The sequence below is a fragment of the Doryrhamphus excisus genome, chromosome 2 (genome assembly GCF_030265055.1).
Source record: "Doryrhamphus excisus isolate RoL2022-K1 chromosome 2, RoL_Dexc_1.0, whole genome shotgun sequence".
Taxonomy (NCBI): domain Eukaryota; kingdom Metazoa; phylum Chordata; class Actinopteri; order Syngnathiformes; family Syngnathidae; genus Doryrhamphus; species Doryrhamphus excisus.
This window is the reverse complement of record NC_080467.1, coordinates 5,417,725-5,438,152: the sequence shown is the minus strand read 5'-3', so window position 1 is coordinate 5,438,152 and position 20,428 is coordinate 5,417,725. Positions and strand designations below refer to the sequence as shown.

General features: G+C 39.3%; 2 protein-coding genes across 2 annotated transcripts in view; one reads left to right on the top strand and one right to left on the bottom strand.

Moving 5' to 3' along the window:
• The first annotated feature begins 2,714 nt into the window (after positions 1-2,714).
• On the top strand, positions 2,715-12,023 carry mat1a (methionine adenosyltransferase 1A). The gene is made up of 10 exons (XM_058061326.1): positions 2,715-2,985; positions 4,986-5,063; positions 5,316-5,438; positions 6,505-6,617; positions 6,698-6,841; positions 8,190-8,315; positions 9,380-9,472; positions 9,546-9,728; positions 9,804-9,937; positions 11,257-12,023. Exons 1-10 carry the CDS (start codon positions 2,919-2,921, stop codon positions 11,357-11,359), a joined length of 1,164 nt encoding a protein of 387 aa, XP_057917309.1. The 5' UTR covers positions 2,715-2,918; the 3' UTR covers positions 11,360-12,023.
• Positions 12,024-13,489: 1,466 nt separating this feature from the next.
• Positions 13,490-20,428, bottom strand: part of zgc:154058 (Transmembrane protein 150A-like) — a 37,241-nt gene continuing 30,302 nt past the window's right edge. Inside the window, exon 8 of the mRNA XM_058061335.1 lies at positions 13,490-19,123. Within this exon, the coding sequence (XP_057917318.1) occupies positions 18,858-19,123 (266 nt within the window). The 3' untranslated portion in view covers positions 13,490-18,857. The remainder of the gene's footprint in view (positions 19,124-20,428) is intronic.

Here is a 20,428-nt window from a genome sequence, read left to right as displayed (position 1 = left end):
TGTAGTAAATGATTTGATACCCAATGATGCTAACTTTTATGCTTTTAATGCATATCAAATTTGGAAATATGGGCCATAATATTAGTGAATATGAGGTGAAAGACAAAGGGGGAAAATATAGTATATGTATATATATATATATATATAAAGACAAAGGGGGAAATATAGTATATGTGTATATATATACGTATATATGTCGTGTGTTAGAGCTATCAATCGATTTAAATATTTATTTGTGATTTTTGTGATTAATCTCATTTGTCTATAGTCAACTCATAATTAATCACATTTAATCGCAGATACAGCTACGTTTTTATTTATAATAAGCAGGGATGTAAATCTTTGTGGTACACGATTTGATACCCAACGATGCTTACTTTTATGATAATAGATATCAAATTTGGAAATATGGGCCATAATATTATTCAAAAAGCTAATATACTTATATATATATATATATAAAATATACCATATTTTCACCTCATATTTGCTCCCCAACACTGATACTATGTGGGAATGCATAAAGGTAAGATTTGATGACCTTATTGACACCATATTTGTCACCGTGTAATATATCTTCCTCACCTGTATTTGGAAATACAGTACAATAGTAGTAGTAGTATATAGTAGTAGTACTGTCGTAGTAGTACGCAGTGTGGGAAAAAAACGTACTGTCAACACTACCGGCACGGTTTATCGCCTTTTTTTTTTTTTTTAGCATTTCTAATACAATTTTTGGACAATTTAGTCTGAATTTAATGGGTTTTTTTTACTCAGAATCAGAATTAATTAATTATTTTTTGTTTAAAGTAAAATGTATGTATGTATTGTTAATTGTGTATTTCATTTTCAAGGGATATATGATGAAATACTCCATTGTGCGGATGTCTTACTTGCCGTACTTTGTGAAGGTTCGTGGCAGCGAAACGAGAGCTCAATGAAAAACAGGAGCAGCGATAAGATAAAAAATGTTCCCATTTTGAAAATGGAAAATGGTCCATCCAGAGAAAGAGAGAAGAGAGCAGAGCCTCGGGCAGGATGGAAACGAGCATTTAGCTCCAAATCCAATTCTTAGCACTCATGGAGAGTAACTCATAGCGCCATGTTCCTCTTGGCCTTACGCTACATGCTAAATACTCACCTTTGTCATGCTTATTACCAAAGACTCAAAAGTATTACAGTATTTGCTGTATTTGTATCAGCCTCCCTTGCTTTGCTATATGAATTTATTCAGGAATTTGAGAGAGAATTTGAGAGGACACAATTAATAGAAAGACATGGAAAAGTGTCAATAAAAAACACTTTCTAATTTGATAGCATGCTATTCAACACCTTCGCTAACCATAATTCTCCTTGTGAATAAAAAATGGAAACCAAACGGCAAAATGCAATAAAAAAAAACAACCAAATCCAACAACCTGGTCCTCTCCGCTTCATCCTCTACATTCTCTACATCCTCCCACTTGTTAATATCATCCGTCGTCATGGCCTCAATTTCCATCAAAACCTGGATGGAACACAATGTCCTCAAACTTAACAGTGACAAAACAGATATTATCATCATTGGTCCCAAAAACATCACAACATCCACCCATAACTTCTGTCTCCAACTCCACCCTCATTCCATCTTCGCTCATCCGCAACCTCGACATCCTCCAATTAACCCGGACAGCATTTTTTCATTAAGAATAATGGTAATGGTAATGGTTTTATTTCATTTGAACGTGCATCAGATTACAATTGAATGCATCACATAATCAGTTCACAGTTCCACATGTCCAAAAGGAGTAGGAAGAAGCAAAGCTTATTAAATCCTACCCCTCCATCTGGTACTTTTACAATCAGTAACTGTTACATTTGTTCACTTCCTGCTTTCCTAATATATTTGAAGTTTTTATTTATTTATTTGTTTGTTTATTATTAAATTGCTTTCCTAATACAATTAAAGTTTTTATTTATTTATTTATTATTTTTATTTATTTATTGCAATGGTAATGGTTTAATTTTTATTTGAACATGCATCAGATTACAATTGAATGCATCACATAATCAACTTTCCTAATATAATTAAAGTTTTTTTTGTTTGTTTTGACTTAATTGTATTTATTTTTATATTTTTTAATTATTATTATTATTTATTTATGTATTTTTTTGTCACGTACCGAAGTACGAAGTGATATGACCATAGAATGACATAATGAGTACAATGAAAAAAAAAGATAAGATAATATATTGCAATGTATTGATTTCATTTCTAATAGGTTACACTCTGTGTGTATGCTAGCAGCCCCGCCTCCTCCCACTAAGATAAAGAGACCGCATGAATGACACTTCAGGGCTCACTCCGTTCATGCCACTGTTCTATGGAACCAGGTGCTGAAACACCCCTCCAGCTCCTCCTCCTCGGTGACATTTATACAGTTCATTTTCATTTATTGTGTAATTAATGAACCCCCCCCTCCCCCACCAACCCATCCACAGGTTGTCTATATTTTGCAGGGTCTCACTGACAGGACTGTCCCACCGGTGAAGAGCAAACAGCCGGGATCCCCCCCCCTCCAAAAAAAGGCAGCATGTAAAACACACATCATGCGCCCTCCCACCATCCACCCCCTCCTGGAATGGACTATCCCATGGATTCATGTGACGTGTGTGTGTGTGTGTGTGTGTCCTGTCAGCCATATATATGGGAGCATGTGGGCTCAGACGTGGAGTTTAGTCACACACACGGCTGCAGGCCCCCCCCACCCCACACACACACACACCAACACAAAAAAAGAAGCCAAGCAGGAATATCAGTGCATAGAAGAAGAAGAGACCTCGGCCTGGACGTGCTCGCCTGTGGGAAGTGAGGAACCCTTTCCTTTCACAACTCCTCCTCTTTCTCCCCCCCTGAAAGAAAAAAAAAAAAAAGCAAAATGGGTGACTTGCCGGAGGACGGCTCGTTCATGTTCACGTCGGAGTCTGTGGGGGAAGGACATCCAGGTGAGATTGACTTCTACAAAGCTTCGACTCTTTACTCCATAAAAGCATGTTTGGCATCCCATTCATAGTGATTTCACTCACTGGTTAGTGGGTGGGTGGGTGTGGGGGCAGAAGGGGGGGGGTATCCCATGTGCAAGCGTGGTGTAAGGTTGCATGTTGCTGGAAAAGTGAGTAGTCTCTCGAGCTGGCATTTTTGGCACAGGGGGGGCTCTCCTGTCTCGGTGTTCTTTACCAAACTAAGGTCCGATCCTTTTAACCCCCCCGTGTCCCCCCCCTCCCCTGCCACTGTGTCAAAGTCCTGCTTGCTGCGTGGATAATCAGTAAACACCCACACCAGCTTCACACACTCAAAAATTGAACATTAAATCATTCGAATTGACGAAATTCACATTTACTACACAAAAAGTACTATTTTACATTTTAGTACAAGGCCCCTGCATACTACTGACTTAGTATATGTTTGGATACTTGTTGATATTTGTACGGCTTGGATGGCATCATAGTTGCACACGTGTTTGATAACATACACTAAACATACACGTCTGCTCTTTTCCCACAGATAGTCAATAAACACTTTTTTACCCACGCCAAGTTATTTGGACATTTTCATTATTATTCCTTATTTTTTCATATTTATAAAATCCAAAGCAAATACAGCAAAAATAAAAACAAAATTTCCAAAATATTTTAATAATCTAAAATATATTTATATACAGTATGTACATATAATAGTTTATATATTCATATACTTTTTTTTTCACCTTCCTGATGCACACCTTGGCCAGGAATCAAAGCCACACTTTCTGGCATGCAAGGAAGAAGCACAGAGCGCTACGAGGCCATCAATAACAGATTATGGTGTCAAATCATTTATTATTTTTAGACATTTTTTATTCAGATTTCTTCATGCAGCAAAAAACGCCTACAAAAATGTAAATATATATTACATCTTTTATATTTATTTAATTTAAATTACTAATTACATGGAATGTGTTTTTTTCATAATTCATACATATAATAAAATGTAAATAATTTATATAATTTATCACTTATATATGAAATATGTATATGATATAAATAAATAATGATATAATACAAATTATTTAGAATTGTTATATTTGTTATAATTGTATACAGTATATACTGTAATATATATCAATATTAATAATACAATAATATGACACAAATTACAATTATTTTTGTTATATTTTTATCATTATTTATTATATACTGTCATAGATACATAATAACAACAATAATAATAATAATAATAATAATATCATAGAAATTTTGTACATTTCATACATTATTTTTATCATTGTATATTATTTATTATGTCATATATATAAATGATAATATCATACAAATGCTTTTTTAAAATATATATATTTATATTTATATATTATATTAATATATATACATTTATATATATAAATATATATATATTTTGTATATAATTTTTTAAAATATATATATTTTTTTTAAATTATATTATTACTAACTCTAACATTTTAAAATGAAAATAATAATAATAATCATCATCATCATTTTTTTAATCAGGTTTCAGGTGTGTCTTAAAAACCATTTAGCAAAACCAGGCAGCCATTATAGTCAAGTTGGGAAAAAGATGGAATGTGTATTGTTATTCCCGAGTACTTATTGATAGCAGTATTGGAATATCGGTCAGTGCTGAGGAAATGCTGCTGATGTAAGCCGTGTGTTGCATTGCTTCATCATGGTGCTGGTGAGTGTGGGGGGGAAAGGGGGGGGGGGGCACACAAAGACGGACACATGAATGGGGGGCGCCCAGTCAGCCATTGTCCTTCCACCGTGCACAAAACACTTCCTGTTTTGGAGAGTTGGCGCACCCCCGCCCCCCTTATCCCCCCCCCCCCCCCACCATCCATCCCCTCCTGCACCAGAGCCACCACACGTGTCAACATGGACTCCTGGATTGATTAGTTCTGTCTGACTTGACGCTTCCTTATCCGTTTTCCCAGACAAGATTTGCGACCAGATCAGCGACGCCGTCCTGGATGCCCACCTCAAGCAGGACCCCAACGCCAAAGTGGCGTGTGGTGAGTAAATTACAAGCACGCTACTCTTCACATTCCTACCTAAAGGTCAAAGTTCACCAGGGTGTCTCACCGAGTTTCTTCCACTCGATCCACTTGATCCCGTGTATTGAACTTTAGAAAAAGCTATCACTTGTAGCCTCGACCTTGACAACCCTCTGATAACCCATGCGGAGCCTTGCAACATCTCTTCTCGAAAAAGGTCAAAGTCTGACGGGGGGAAAAAAAAACGCATGTTGATGTTGTCCTCCTTAGAGACGGTGTGTAAGACGGGCATGGTGCTGCTCTGTGGAGAGATCACGTCCCGGGCCAACGTGGACTACCAGAAGGTGGTGAGGGACGCCATCAAACACATCGGCTACGACAACTCCGATAAAGGTAACACTATGTAATCGGGCTGGAGCCTACCCCAGGACTGCTCACTACTCAGCCGATATGATGCAATATTCATCAAAAGATATCAATACAAACGCAACAAATAACCTCATTTGAACCATGAGGTGTCCAAAGTGTGACCCGGGGGCCTTTTTTAATTGTCCTGTGGCACATTATAATGATTTATTCATTCATTCATTTTCTATTGCTTATCATCACGAGGGTCGCGGGGGTGATGGAGCCTATCCCAGCTGTCTTCAGGCGAGAGGCAGGGTACACCCTGGACTGGTGGCCAGCCAATCACAGGGCACATGTAGACAAACAACCATTCACACTCACATTCATAATTATAGACAATTTGGAGTCGCTAATTAACCTAGCATGTTTTTGGAATGTGGGAAAAAAAACGGAGTACCCGGAGAACATGCAAACTCCACACAGAGATGGCCGAGGGTGGAATTGAACTCGGGTCTGCAAAGGTACCAACTTCCTGTTTATGTATGGATTTGGTTTTTCTGTAGATAGAGTTATATAACAAAGAATATTATGCGAAAAAAAAGTTAACTAGCAAAATAAATAAATAAATAAATAGTTGGAAAATTAAAGAATAAAACAACAGCAGATATTGAAAAAAAAAACAGCTTTAACAAAATAACGAATAAAGATGTGGGGTTTTTTTGGAAAATTCGGTTGCGTAAAAAGTTTGTTCTCATGTGATGGGAACAAGGTTAAAATCCTACGAGAATAGAGTCGTAATTGAAAGAAGAATGTTACATAGCAAACATAATAACACAAAAAAATAGTAGGAAAAACAGCAGAAATTGAAGAAAAAAAGCTATAATTTTACGAGAATAAAGTCAAAATATTCGGAGAAAAAAACTTTGAATCTAACGAGAAAATGTCATTGTTTCACGAGCATAATGTTAAGAATAGATCTGTCACAATCATCAATAAATGGATTAATGGCACAATAAATAAATAAAAAATAATCTCTTATTTGCAAACTTGCCGGATAACAAGAGGGTTGACTCTGCAGAAATATCCTTACCTGCTTTGTGTTCTTTTACAGGTTTCGACTACAAGACGTGTAACGTTCTGGTGGCTCTGGAGCAGCAGAGTCCAGACATCGCTCAGGGGGTCCATGTGGACCGCAAGGAGGAGGACATTGGCGCCGGGGACCAGGTAGGACTCTTTAATCTTCCATCCTAAAGTGGATTTTGAACGCAAAACATTCCACACCTTGACCTTGGCATCATCTTCAGGGTCTGATGTTCGGCTACGCCACCGATGAGACGGAGGAGTGCATGCCTCTCACCATCGTCTTAGCCCACAAACTCAATTCCAAGATGGCGGAACTCAGACGCAACGGAACCATTCCGTGGCTGCGCCCAGACTCCAAAACCCAGGTGAGTTTTTGCTAGCAGGTTGCTTTTTTGGGGTTAAAGGCCAAAAACCGGGTCTCAGACCTGAGGGTGGGGGGTGGTTCACAAAAAAAAATCATATACTGGGAGTGCTTCTGGCTACCCAGCATGCCTTGCGGCACTTACATTGCTAAAGTTATGTGTTTTGAGTGCACTTTTTTAGGTTGCTTATATGAGATGTGAACACACGTCTTTTTTTAGCTGTTTTTATATCTTTAAAACACACAGAAACATTCAATTCTCACATACGGATTGCGGATGATGGGCAGAATCCCCCCAAAAGTGCAGTTTTCCTTAAAAGGGGAACAATTATACTCATATTGGTTGCTTTGTATTGAGTTGGGGCTGCACGGCGGTTGAGCAGTTAGCGCGCAAACCCGAGTTCAATCCCACCCTCGGCCATCTCTGTTGGAGTTTGCATGTTCTCCCCGTGCATGCGTGGGTTTTCTCCGGGTACTCCGGTTTCCTCCCACATTCCAAAAACATGCTAGGTTAATTAGCCACTCCAAATTGTCTATAATTATGAATGTGAGTGTGAATGGTTGTTTGTCTATATGTGCCCTGTGATTGGCTGGCCACCAGTCCAAGGTGTACCCCGCCCGGGATAGGCTCCAGCACTCCTGTGACCCTGAATATAAGACACTCTTTTTTTAGAAACATTTAATTTCCAACATTTCAGAATCAGTATTTTCATTATTTGTTTATTTTTTTATTTTTTGTTTATTTTTTTGTTTGTATTTTTTGTTTATTTTTTTGTTTTGTTGATTTTATTTTTTGTTTTTATTATTATTTTATATTTATATATATTATATGTATTTATTTTATTATTTATATATATTTTTATTATTTTTTATTTTATAAACAGCTTTATGGAAAATTTATTATTTTGTTTTATTATTAAAATGAAATGAAAAATGAATGAATGAATGAATGTATTGAGTTGTGGACTCCTGTAGAGTAGCTACACACAATAACATGCACAGAAAGCTTTCTAGATCTTCCAGAATCTGCACCATTCTTTGCACTGTTTCCATGGACTTCCTTCTTCTGACCCAAAATGGTTTGTTTAATTTACTACAGAACCCCAACCATTTACCCCTTGCTATACTTGCTCACTTCAAGTTCAGTGTTGGCTGTTGCATAATGTACTATAGAACACCCGGGGGGGGGGGGGGGGTGCTGAGTTTGACCTTTGCTCTAAGAGGACGCATAAACCTCAAGGAGCTCATAAGTCACATATAATACATATACAAGATAATAAAAGTATCATGAAGTGTTTTACACTAAACCTCTTTGACGTCACATGACCTCCGGTTCATTTTCATCCAATCAGGTGACGGTGCATTATGACCAGAAAGATGGCGCTGTCATCCCCAGGAGGGTCCACACCATCGTCATCTCCGTGCAACACGACGACTACATTTCTCTGGAAGAGCAGAAGAAGGTCCTCAAGGAGAAGGTTTGGACATCTTCATCTATCAGATAGATTGACGTTAGCATGGAAACAGGAGTTCAGAACATTCAAAGATGACCTATTTTTCCATAGAACTGTTTAGAAAATAAAATAAAAAATAATAAAATAATAAAATAATTATATATATTATATATATATATTATATATATATATATATATGTATATATTATATATAAATACAAAATAATAAAACAAAAATAAATTTTCCATAGAGCTGTTTATAAAATAAAAAATAATAAAATAATATATAACTAATAAAATTAAAAAAGTGGTAGAAAATGAATGAATAAATACATATATATAATAATATATACATAATTATATTATATATATATATATATATATATATATATAAATACAAAATAATAATAAAACAAAAAATAATAAAACAAAAAATAATAAAATAATATATAAATAATAAAATAAAAAAGCTGTAGAAAATGAATGAATGAATGAATACATATATATAATAATATATACATATTTATATAATATATAAATACAAAACAATAATAAAACAAAAAATAAATTTTCCATAGAGCTGTTTATAAAATAAAATAATAAAATAATAAAATAATATATAAATAATAAAATAAAATAATAAAATAATAAAATAATATATAAATAATAAAATAAAAAAGCGGTAGAAAATGAATGAATGAATGAATAAATATATATAATAATATATACATAAATAAATACAAAATAATAATAAAACAAAAAATAAATTTTCCATAAAGCTGTTTATAAATAAAAAATAATAAATATATAAATAATATATATATATATATATATATATATATATATATATATACAAAATAATAACAAAAATAAAATCAACAAAACCAAAAAAAATAAATATAAAAAATACAAACAAAAAATAAAATCAAAACAAAAAATAAAACAAATAATAAAAATACTGATTCTGAAATGTTGGAAATGAATTTACTTTTCCAAAAAAAAGTTTCTAAAAAAAGAGTATCTTATATTCAGGGTGGTCTTATATGAGACTCTTTCCTTCATCGTTAAGTTGTTTGTTTTTTTAACAGGTGATCAACGCTGTGGTTCCCGCCAAGTACTTGGACGACAAGACCATCTACCACCTGCAGCCCAGCGGCCGCTTCGTCATCGGAGGACCTCAGGTGGGCCTCATTAGACCCAGACCCCCAGCTGGAACCTACACGGAGTCTGACCTGTTTTTTGGTGGTCCATCAGGGAGACGCTGGCGTCACAGGCCGTAAGATCATCGTGGACACGTACGGAGGCTGGGGCGCTCACGGGGGCGGAGCTTTCTCGGGCAAAGACTTCTCCAAAGTGGACCGCTCGGCCGCTTACGCCGCTCGCTGGGTGGCCAAGTCCTTGGTCAAGGCCAAGCTATGCAGGAGGGTTCTGGTCCAGGTGAGACTTCTTGTCTTCTAAAGCGCTATGCATGGGATAACGGCTCATCCGAGTCTCCACCTGATGTCCTGACAGGTGTCCTACGCCATCGGGGTGGCTCACCCTCTGTCCATCTCCTTGTTCACCTACGGCTCCTCCAGTAAAACCGAGTCTGAGCTGCTCCACATCGTCAACAAGAACTTTGACCTGAGGCCAGGGGTCATTGTCAGGTAAACAACGACACGCTCTATGCCTTTTTCTCCCCAATAGAAGTACGAGTATTTACCACTAGAGGTCGCCAAAGATTAGACTCTCATCTTTCATCAGAAAAAAGGTTTCTACCTTTGGCGTCATTAGGCCTATTTTAGTCTAAATAATTTGATATTTTTTATTGATTTTTTAAATTAATTAATTTATTTATTTTAACAAAAAAACTCTAATGAAGACTAATTTCATATAATAGGGCAAAAGCAGGCTAATAAGAAAGCCAATAAGCAGGTTCATACTAGCCTACTAGTATTAGTAATAATCAGAATAAGAATAATGATGATAGTAATAATAATAGGCTAATTAATAATATAATAATGATTATTACATAATTGATCACTGTCCACTGGACAGAAAGGTTTCAGTGTAGATTGTGTGTACTTGTGTAAATTTAATGGTGGCCTAAAACAATTGAGTATCCCTACTAAATCTGTCCAAAAGTGGGAAAGTTATACCCGGGGTATAACTTTCTTGTTCCTTATTTGTTTTTTGGATTTTTTTATGGAGATTATTATTCAAGAAGAATGTTGAAATATTTGTAAAACAACAGCAAAAATGAGTCAAGTGGCATACTGTCATTTGAACCACGGCTGGGAAACGTTTGGAGATGCCAGTGGTCCCAACGGCCGCTCGTTCCGCTCTTGTGCCGCTGTGCTTGTGGGACATGGGCTGATGTTGTGTTGCTGATCATTCCATCTTCTAGTGGTTTCCAATGTTTTTCCAATGGTTTTCCAATGGTTTACAATGGTTTTCTATTGATTTTCCAATGGTTTCCAATGCTTTTCTAATGGTTTCCAATGGTTATTCAATGGTTTTCCAATGGTTTTCCAATGGTTTTCAATTTTCCCAATATTTCCAATGGTTTTTCCAATGGTTTCCAATGGTTTTTCAATGGTTTTCCAATAGTTTCCAATGGTTTTCCAATGGTTTCCAATGGTTATTCAATGGTTTCCAATGGTTTTCCAATGGTTTCCAATGGTTATTCAATGGTCTCCAATGGTTTCCAATGGGTTTCCAATGGTCTCCAATGGTTTCCAATGTTTTTCCAATAGTTTCCAATGGCTTTCCAATGGTTTTCCAATGTTTTTCCAATAGTTTCCAATGGCTTTCCAATGGCTTTCCAATGGTTTCCAATGGTTTTCCAATGGTTTCCAATGTTTTTGCAATGTTTTTCAATTTTCCCAGTATTTCCAATGTTTTTTTCAATGGTCTCCATGCTTTTCCAATGGTTTTCCAAAGGTTTCCAATGCTTTTCCAATGGTTCCCAATGGTTTGTGTGCAGGGAACTGCAGCTGAAGAGGCCCATCTACCAGCAGACGGCCACCTACGGCCACTTTGGTCGGGCAGAGTTTACTTGGGAGATTCCCAAAAAGCTGGTTGTGTAAAAGGCTCAACTGAATCAACACAAGCTAAAAAGAAATCAAAGCAAAGTTCTCCATGGGGGGTAGGGGTGGAGGAGGAGGAGGTGAGGCTACGTAAGCTCTCCTGGGAACCAGAAGAGCAAACATTGCTGGGGACGTCCATCTTCTCTTCCATCCTATCAATTGTTGCTTGCTGCTTGCTCTTCATCCTCCTCTTTACCAATAAATGTCCAATCACGAATCGCCACCACCTCAAGGAATCTTTCCAGCCCCAATTCCTGCTCAACAAACAGGTCAACAGGAAGTGGGGGGCGGGAGAGGGGGGGTCCAGTTCCATAAAAGCATGTTACAGTTACACTAAATGCCAGCGAGCCACTATTGCCTTATTTTCCTAAGCGCTGCTTACCGAGTGCCTTACTTTGTCTCTGACTTGGTTTCTTCCTCTTCACTTCCTGTCCGTGGCCCGGCCTGGCGCCTTGAAACAAACGCACCAATGCATCAGCTAATTTGGGAGAGTGGGGGGGAGGGCATGTTGACTTTTTTGCAAGGTCTTAATTGTACAGAAAGTATTGATTGAATTCCTCCGTGGAATATTCCATCAGCGGCTGTTGTGATCCACGTCCTTTATACTCGCATGTCTGGACATTGTAAATAATTTCACACTGAAAATTAAAGCTATCGATTCAAATCTCTGGGTGCCTTTTGTTTTGTTTGGGGGGGGGGGGGGTAATTAGGATGCTGGTGTTATAAAAATGAAGTCCAAATATGATTGGAATATTAATATTATTAACAATTGGAATAAATCATTGAAATAATCAAGTTACCTTTCCAAGAAAAAAGCTGAAATAGTTTGACCAAAATGACTGAAATGTTGTAATAAAACAACGGTTTCTATCAACAATAGAAACCGTTTACAAGAATAAAGTTATTTTAAAAATGAGATTGGGGAAACAACAAGAAAGTGAAAATATGAAGACAATATCTTCATTGTGTTGGCTCCATCATACACAACACCATGGTCAGGGGAAGCCAGGATGGATGGATGGATGGAGAGATGGGTGGATGAACTGATGGGTGGAGGGATGGATGGATAGAAGGACAGATGGGTGGAAGGATGGATGAATGCATGGCTAGGATGGATGGGTGGAAGGATGGAAGGAAGGATAGATTGACAGACTGATGGCTGGATGGACGGATGGATGGCTGGAAAGATAGATGGACAGATGGAAGGATGAATGGATGGATGGATAGATGGACAGACGGAAGGATGAATGGATGGGTGGATAGATGGACAGACTGAAGGATGAATGGATGGGTGGAAGGATGGATGGAAGGAAGGATAGATGGACAGACAAAAGGATGAATGGATGGATGGAAGGAAGGATATATGGACAGACGGAAAGGATGGATGGATGGGTGGAAGGATAGATGGACAGACGGAAGGATGAATGGATGGATGGGTGGAAGGATGGCTGGAAGGATAGATTGACAGACGGAAGGATGGATGGATGGATGGAAAGATGGCTGGAAAGATAGATGGATAGATGGACAGACGGAAGGACGAATGGATGGATGGAAGGAAGGATAGATGGACAGGTGGAAGGATGGATAGAATGACAGACTGATGGCTGGATGGACGGATGGATGGCTGGAAAGATAGATGGACAGATGGAAGGATGAATGGATGGATGGATGGATAGATGGACAGACGGAAGGATGAATGGATGGATAGATGGACAGACGGAAGGATGAATGGATGGGTGGAAGGATGGATGGAAGGAAGGATCGGTGGACAGACGGAAGGATGAATAGATGGATGGAAGGAAGGATAGATGGACAGACGGAAGGATGAATGGATGGATGGGTGGAAGTATGGCTGGAAGGATAGATTGACAGACGGAAGGATGGATGGATGGAAAGATGGCTGGAAAGATAGATGGACAGATGGAAGGATGAATGGATGGATGGATAGATGGACAGACAGAAGGATGAATGGATGGATGGAAGGAAGGATAGATGGACAGACGGAAGGATGAATGGATGGATGGATGGAAGGATGGCTGGAAGGATAGATTGACAGACGGAAGGATGGATGGACGGATGGATTCATGATGGATGGACAGACAAAAGGATGAATGGATGGATTGTAGAGAAAGAGTTGAACGCAAGCGTCAGTGCTGAGCCTTCATGAAGGCCTGTGTTGTTTCCCTGGGGGAGAATATTCCTTGGTGATCCAGGTCAGTCTTCCATGTCTGTCGTTGGTCAGTAGAGCAAACGGAAGGAGTGAATATCTCAGCCCGTAAAAAGAAAGCGTGGAGTGGAGGATACGCGGAGGTGTGCATATTTCTACAACGTTTTATTGGTTGAACATTAAGGCATAGATACAGTTGACAATCTTATGACGTCACCAAAATAGAATTGACAACCTCTTTGGTTTCCAATATCAAAGTAATGCATCATCATCATCATCATCATCATCATGGTCATAAGGCACATAGGCAGCATGTTGCATCCCAACAAGAGTTGAGGTTAAAGGTGACCCATTCCAGATGCCGGAGCTACGTATGGATGGGATGGGAGCAGCACAAGCGTGCCATACAGGAATGTTTTCCTTGTGCAGGCTTTCCGTGAACACAAATAAAGGATGAAAGCATCTAGACTACATATACATCACGCAAAACAATACTCAATAAAAATAAAAACACGGGAGAGAGCGGATTGGGCTTAGACAGGAGCTGGCGTGTCCTAACACTTCCTGAGTGCAAAGGTCAGTAAACCAGACGACGAGACCTTGAAGGCAGGTAGCAAATACTTACAGTATAGTATACAGTATACAACCACATGTGTACAAATGGACTGTTTACATTTGCATTCATAAGAACATCTTTAATCACTTCAAATGCTAAACTTGTCAAAAAAAAAATATGGCCATCACCAACAATCCTTATGTGAGACATAAACACACGTCTTTCTCTTTTCTGTGTGTTCTAAAGGTATAAAAACAGATAAAAATAGACAATAATGCTCCATTTCCTGCATATGAACCAAGCTACATTGTTATTATTATTGTTATTAACATTGCTAGGGGCTGTCTAGTGGTTAGCGCGCAGACCTCACAGCTAGGAGACCAGGGTTCAATTCCACCCTCGGGCATCTCTGTGTGGAGTTTGCATGTTCTCCCCGTGCATGCATGGGTTTTCTCCGTGTAGTCCAGTTTCCTCCGACATTCCAAAAACATGCTAGGTTAATTGGCCACTACAAATTGTCCATAGGTATGAATGTGAGTGTGAATGGTTGTTTGTCTATTATATCTAAAGATATAAAAACAGATAAAAAGAGACAATAATGCTCCATTTCCTGCTTATGAACTAAGCTACATTGTTATTATTATTGTTATTAACATTGCTAGGGTCTGCACGGCGGTCGAGTGGTTAGCGCGCAGACCTCAGCTAGGAGACCCGAGTTCAATCCCACCCTCGGCCATCTCTTGTGTGGAGTTTGCATGTTATCCCCGTGCATGTGTGGGTTTTCTCCGGGTACTCCGGTTTCCTCCCACATTCCAAAAACATGCTAGGTTAATTAGCGACTCCAAATTGGTCGTAAATGTTGAATGGCAAATATGTATATAATAATAATAAAAATAATAATAAATTTAGGGTGGCACGACGATCGAGTGGTTAGCGTGCAGACTAGGAGACCAGGGTTCAATTCCACCGTTGGCCATCTTTTGTGTTGAGTTTGCATGTTCTCCCCGTGCATGCGTGGGTTTTCTCCGGGTATTCCGTTTTTTTCCCACATTCCAAAAACATGCTAGGTTAATTGGCCACTCCAAATTGTCCATAGGTATGAATGTGAGTGTGAATGGTTGTTTGTCTATATGTGCCCTGTGATTGGCTGGCGACCAGTCCAGGGTGTACCCCGCCTCTCGCCCGAAGACAGCTGGGATCGGCTCCAGCACCCCCGCGACCCTCGTGAGGATAATGGTAGAAAATGAATGAATAAATTGCTAGGTGTGTCCCATTACATGTATTTTTTTTTACATATTACATATAATTAGCTGCCTCATTTTATATGTTTTTATATCTTTAGAATGCGTGGATAAGAGAAAGACGTGTGCTCACAAAAAGATTGCGGATGATGGGCAAAAGCGCCCACCTCCCCCACAAAAAAGTGCAGTTCCCCTTTAAGGCGTAGCCGGTAAGGAAATGTAGCTAAACTGCACTGAGAGGTTTGACCAGTAGAGGGAGACATAAATCAGTAAAGCTGGTGTTCGAAGTGAAACTTTTCCAGATTTCTTACAGGTCCAAGTCTTACATAAGAAAACGTTTAGTAATTGACTGCTTAGATTTGAATTAAACAAAAGAAGACTTTAAAAAAATGAACACTTAAAATGGAAAACAATAAACTGGGTCCACAGTGTATAAAGACAAGCTTGCCTAATCTGCAACGGTATGTTTCCACCAGCAGAGGGAGCCAAAGCCCAGTAAAGCTGGTGATAAAAACGCGTCTTTCCAGTTCAGTATGCTGATGTTTACATTTAAGTCTCCTGATGATAAAAAAAAACACATACCCTTGAAAGCTATATAAAAAAACGTGGAATGACGTCATTACCACGCAAGCGTGTACTAACACGCTTGCCACACCCCTGGATGACATGTTGGTATGAACAGTTTTCACATGTCCAAAGACACAGCATTAGGTACACCTACATTATTATAATAATGAAAAATGAAGCGACTGGGACTGACCATCTTATGGCCATATGTCACGCTACATGCAGCTAGCTGCAAATATTACACTGTAATGCCTCGTTTATCACAGTTAGTCGGCCGTGAAGTTCAATTCCTTAATTTTTTATGTAATATTTTTGCCATTTGACCACAGAAAACCTATTTACAACCTTCTAAATACTCTTTTAACATCATTAGAGTCCCCCAGACATGAAATAACACCCCTATAGTCACCTTTAAACGCTTATTACCCAATATAGTAGACAAAATGACAGAAAATAAGACACGGCTTGTGTTTGTGTGTGCTGCTGTGAATGTGTTGGAGCTCAGTGGGAGCTGACAGGAAGTGACGCTGGGAATTCAGAGTTCAGTTTAACCTTGGCGTGGATAACGACCCGTGTCGTGGTAGGGATTATTGTGCATGTTGTTAGATCATTTGACCCTTCAATAAAAGCCTGTTGTTCCAGGAATCGAGTCTGGTGCTTGTGTCTCACCCGACAGTACTGACACCTAGTGACCAGTGTAGAACACTTTGAATGTGTCTTCTGAATGCCTTATATTTGTATTTTAGCGCATGTAGCCACATTTAGGCTTGGAAAATGCTTCATGTAGGAAAAAGAAAATTTGGCCAAATATGTCATGTTGACATACGGGGCCGTATTAAACCACAAAACAACATGATTTATTAATCTATTATTATATATATGGTTTACTGTATCAATCTGGAACCTGCAGGTGTACCTAATGAGGTGTCCATAGTAGAAAAAGAATAAAGCAGTGTAGTATATTGCTTATCAGGAATGTGACATGACAACAACAGCGATAGCGGCTAGCCGTGTGCGTGTTAGCGCCGAGGCTGCAGGCACTGTCTGATATTTGGCACACGCTGTTTACATTTAACACCGAGGCCAACCACACACAGCTTGTTTTCCCTTTGCATACAGCTTGATGTGGTGCGTAATTATCAGCGTATGAAAGGGCCATCCAATGAGATGCAGACACCCCCCCGCCCCCCACTCCCTCTTTTCTACCTGCACCAGGATGGGATTGGCACTCTCTCGTGTTCTTTGGCACAGAATAGAATACTCTTTGAGGTCTGCTTGTGTTTTGAGTTTTGACTTGAAAGAAGTTAAAAAATGTATGAGGCAGTGAGAAACACTTATGGAAAAAAAAAAAACCCAAAAAACCTGAATGTAACATTTGTGGAAAAATGGTGCATTGGGTGGAAGATGCACCAGCGCTACCACTACCTTTATTCTTGGGATTGAAGCACTTGCTCTATTAAAGGGGACCTGCTATGTAAAGTAGGGATGGACGTGTTCCAACGAGAACCGCACCTTATTTTGAACTTTACCCATCATCCACAATCCTCATCTTATGTCTTTTCTGTGCGTTCTAAAGATATAAAAACAGATAAAAAGAGGTAACTAAAAATGCATGTAATAGGACACCAGTGGTGGGCAAAACCGTTCATTTCATTATCAATGTTTACATGAGGAGTTTTTCTCTTTCCGAATGACCTTTCCGAAAACAATGCTATACACGGAAAGGAATATTCCAATCGCATGTCTACATGTGCCGATATAATCAAACAGAATAGTCAATGAGGCATGCGCGGTAAAACTAATAGCGGACTTTCTAGGTGGAATCGATGTGTCCCATTACAAGTATTAATTAGCTGCGTCTTTTTAGCTGTTGTTGTATCTTTAGAAGGCACAGAAAAGGGAAAGACGTGTGTTCATTCATAAGGATTGTGGATGTTGGGACTAAAATTCCCTTTTTTTTTTTCTCTGGGTACTCCGGTTTCCCCCCACATTCCAAAAAAAACACCAGTCCAGGGTGTACCCCGCCTCTCGACAGCTGGGATAGGCTCCAGCCCCCCCGCGACCCTCGTGAGGAAAAGCGGTAGAAAATGAATGAATTAATTAATAAATTTAGGGCAACACGGCGAACGAGTGGTTAGTGCACAGACTAGGAGACAAGGGTTCAATTCCACCCTCGGCCATCTCTGTGTGGATGTGGGTGCATGCGTGGGTTTTCTCCGGGTACTCCGGTTTCCTCCCACATTCCAAAAAAAACATGCTAGGTTAATTAGCCACTCCAAATTGTCCATAGGTATGAATGTGAGTGTGAATGGTTGTTTGTCTATATGTGCCCTGTGATTGGCTGGCCACCAGTCCAGGGTGTACCCGGTAGAAAATAAATGAATAATAAATTTAATTTATAACGCACTTTTTATATGTGGCGATCCCTTGTATACTTGATAACAGGCCCCCTTTCATATATGGAAAAAGGCAACACTTATGTATATGAAAATATTAAGACATCTTATTGCATTCATCCTTTCTCTCAGGTCTGACCTTCCTGCTCTCCAACACCCAAACAATACTGTCGGCTCGGCTGGCCAGCAGCCATTTTTACCATGCACGAGCGCACTACACCAAATGAAAAGGCAATCACCTGAAGAGGAACTCATCCAAGGTCACTTGTTGAGACGGCAGGGGCGGGGCGGGTCGGAGGGGGGGCACAGTTTCTCTTCTACGCCGCCCCCCACGAGAATCATTGAAGGCAGGGCTTAGCTGGATGGCTGGGAAATTTGGTTTCACACTTGTGCAAAATGCAGTTAGCTTCTTGGAGCCCTCCAAAAAAAAAAGCATGTTGACTTCTTTTGCCGGGGTTTGAACCGTCGCTTCTGCTCGGTCTGGATCAAGCCGCTTGAGTTCCAAGCGTCCAGACGATCACGGCTGGAGATGAATAATAATTCAACTCTCGGAAGGATTATTGCGTGTGGCCTACAGGATGGACATGTTCTCCGTCGGGTGCGGTTGAGAGAGTGGACTCGGGCCTCCCAGGGTTCCCATCGCGTCCACTTTGTGTTCCCGCCCCAGTGAGCCCAGAGCGCCTCCTCTGGCCAGAACCACCATGGTATCGCCTGACATGCCGGCAAACTCGAAGGCGAACGTTCCGTAGAAGAGCATGATGATGACGCAGAAGACCCATTCAAAGATGGCGGACGCGTGCTGCAGGATGAAGCTCTCCTGACAGAAAAACACGCCGCCTTGGAGGACAGTTAAGGAAATATACGCAGCGATGCTGTGATAGCGATGCTGTGATAGCGATACTGAGAGCGATACTTCCGATGAGTAACGTCATGTTGACGCTTGGGTCATTTCAGGTCGCGTTTGTCTCGATGAAACTTGATGGTTTTGTCCTGTTTTTGCCTTGGTGCATATTAGCTTAGCCGTATGGTACCTGTATGGTAATTATGTATCTATATGTGGTAAATCACGTCGCTACCTCGGTATATTCAGGGTGTGAAATTAGTAAATATACTACGCGAAAATAAATAAAAAATATACTGCGCGCTAACAATGGATCTGCGCGATCGATCATTAGCACACAAAACGATCGATTTCTGCTTCTTCTAAGTAAATATACTACATGAGGAAAAATAATAATAAAAAAATATACTACGCGCTAACGATAGATCTGCGCGATCAATCGTTAGCACACAAAACTATCGATTTCCGCTTCTTCTAAGTAAATATACTACGCAAGAAAAAATAAATAAATATACTACGCGCTAACGATGGATCTGGGCGATCGATCGTTAGCACACAAAATGATCGATTTCTGCTTCTTCTAAGTAAATATACTACGCAAAAAAAAATAAATAAATATACTACGCGCTAACGATGGATCTGGGCGATCGATCGTTAGCACACAAAACGATCGATTTCTGCTTCTTCTAAGTAAATATACTACGTGAAAAAAAAATTCTACGCGCTAACGATGGATCTGCGTGATCGATCGTTAGCACACAAAACGATCGATTTCTGCTTTTTCTAAGTAAATATACTACGTGAAAAAAACAAAAATACTACGTGCTAATGATGGATCTGCGCGATCGATCGTTAGCACACAAAACGATCGATTTCAGTAAATATACTACGTGAAAAAAATAAATAAATACTACGTGCTAACGATGGATCTGCGCGATCGATCGTTAGCACACAAAACAATCGATTTCTGCTTCTTCTAAGTAAATATACTACATGAGAAAAAAATATATATATACTACGCACTAACGATGGATCTGCGCGATCGATCGTTAGCACACAAAGCAATCGATTTCTGCTTCTTCTAGGTAAATATACTACGTGAGAAAAAAAAAAATATATATATATATATACTACGTGCTAACAATGGATCTGCGCCATCGATCGTTAGCACACAAAACGATCGATTTCTGCGCTCACGATGGATAAAACTGCCTTGCGCTGGAGACCGATGCTTTGACACTGCGCTGACGATATCATGACAGTCATTGATCTTCTAATTGCATACAGTGACAGGGTTAGGT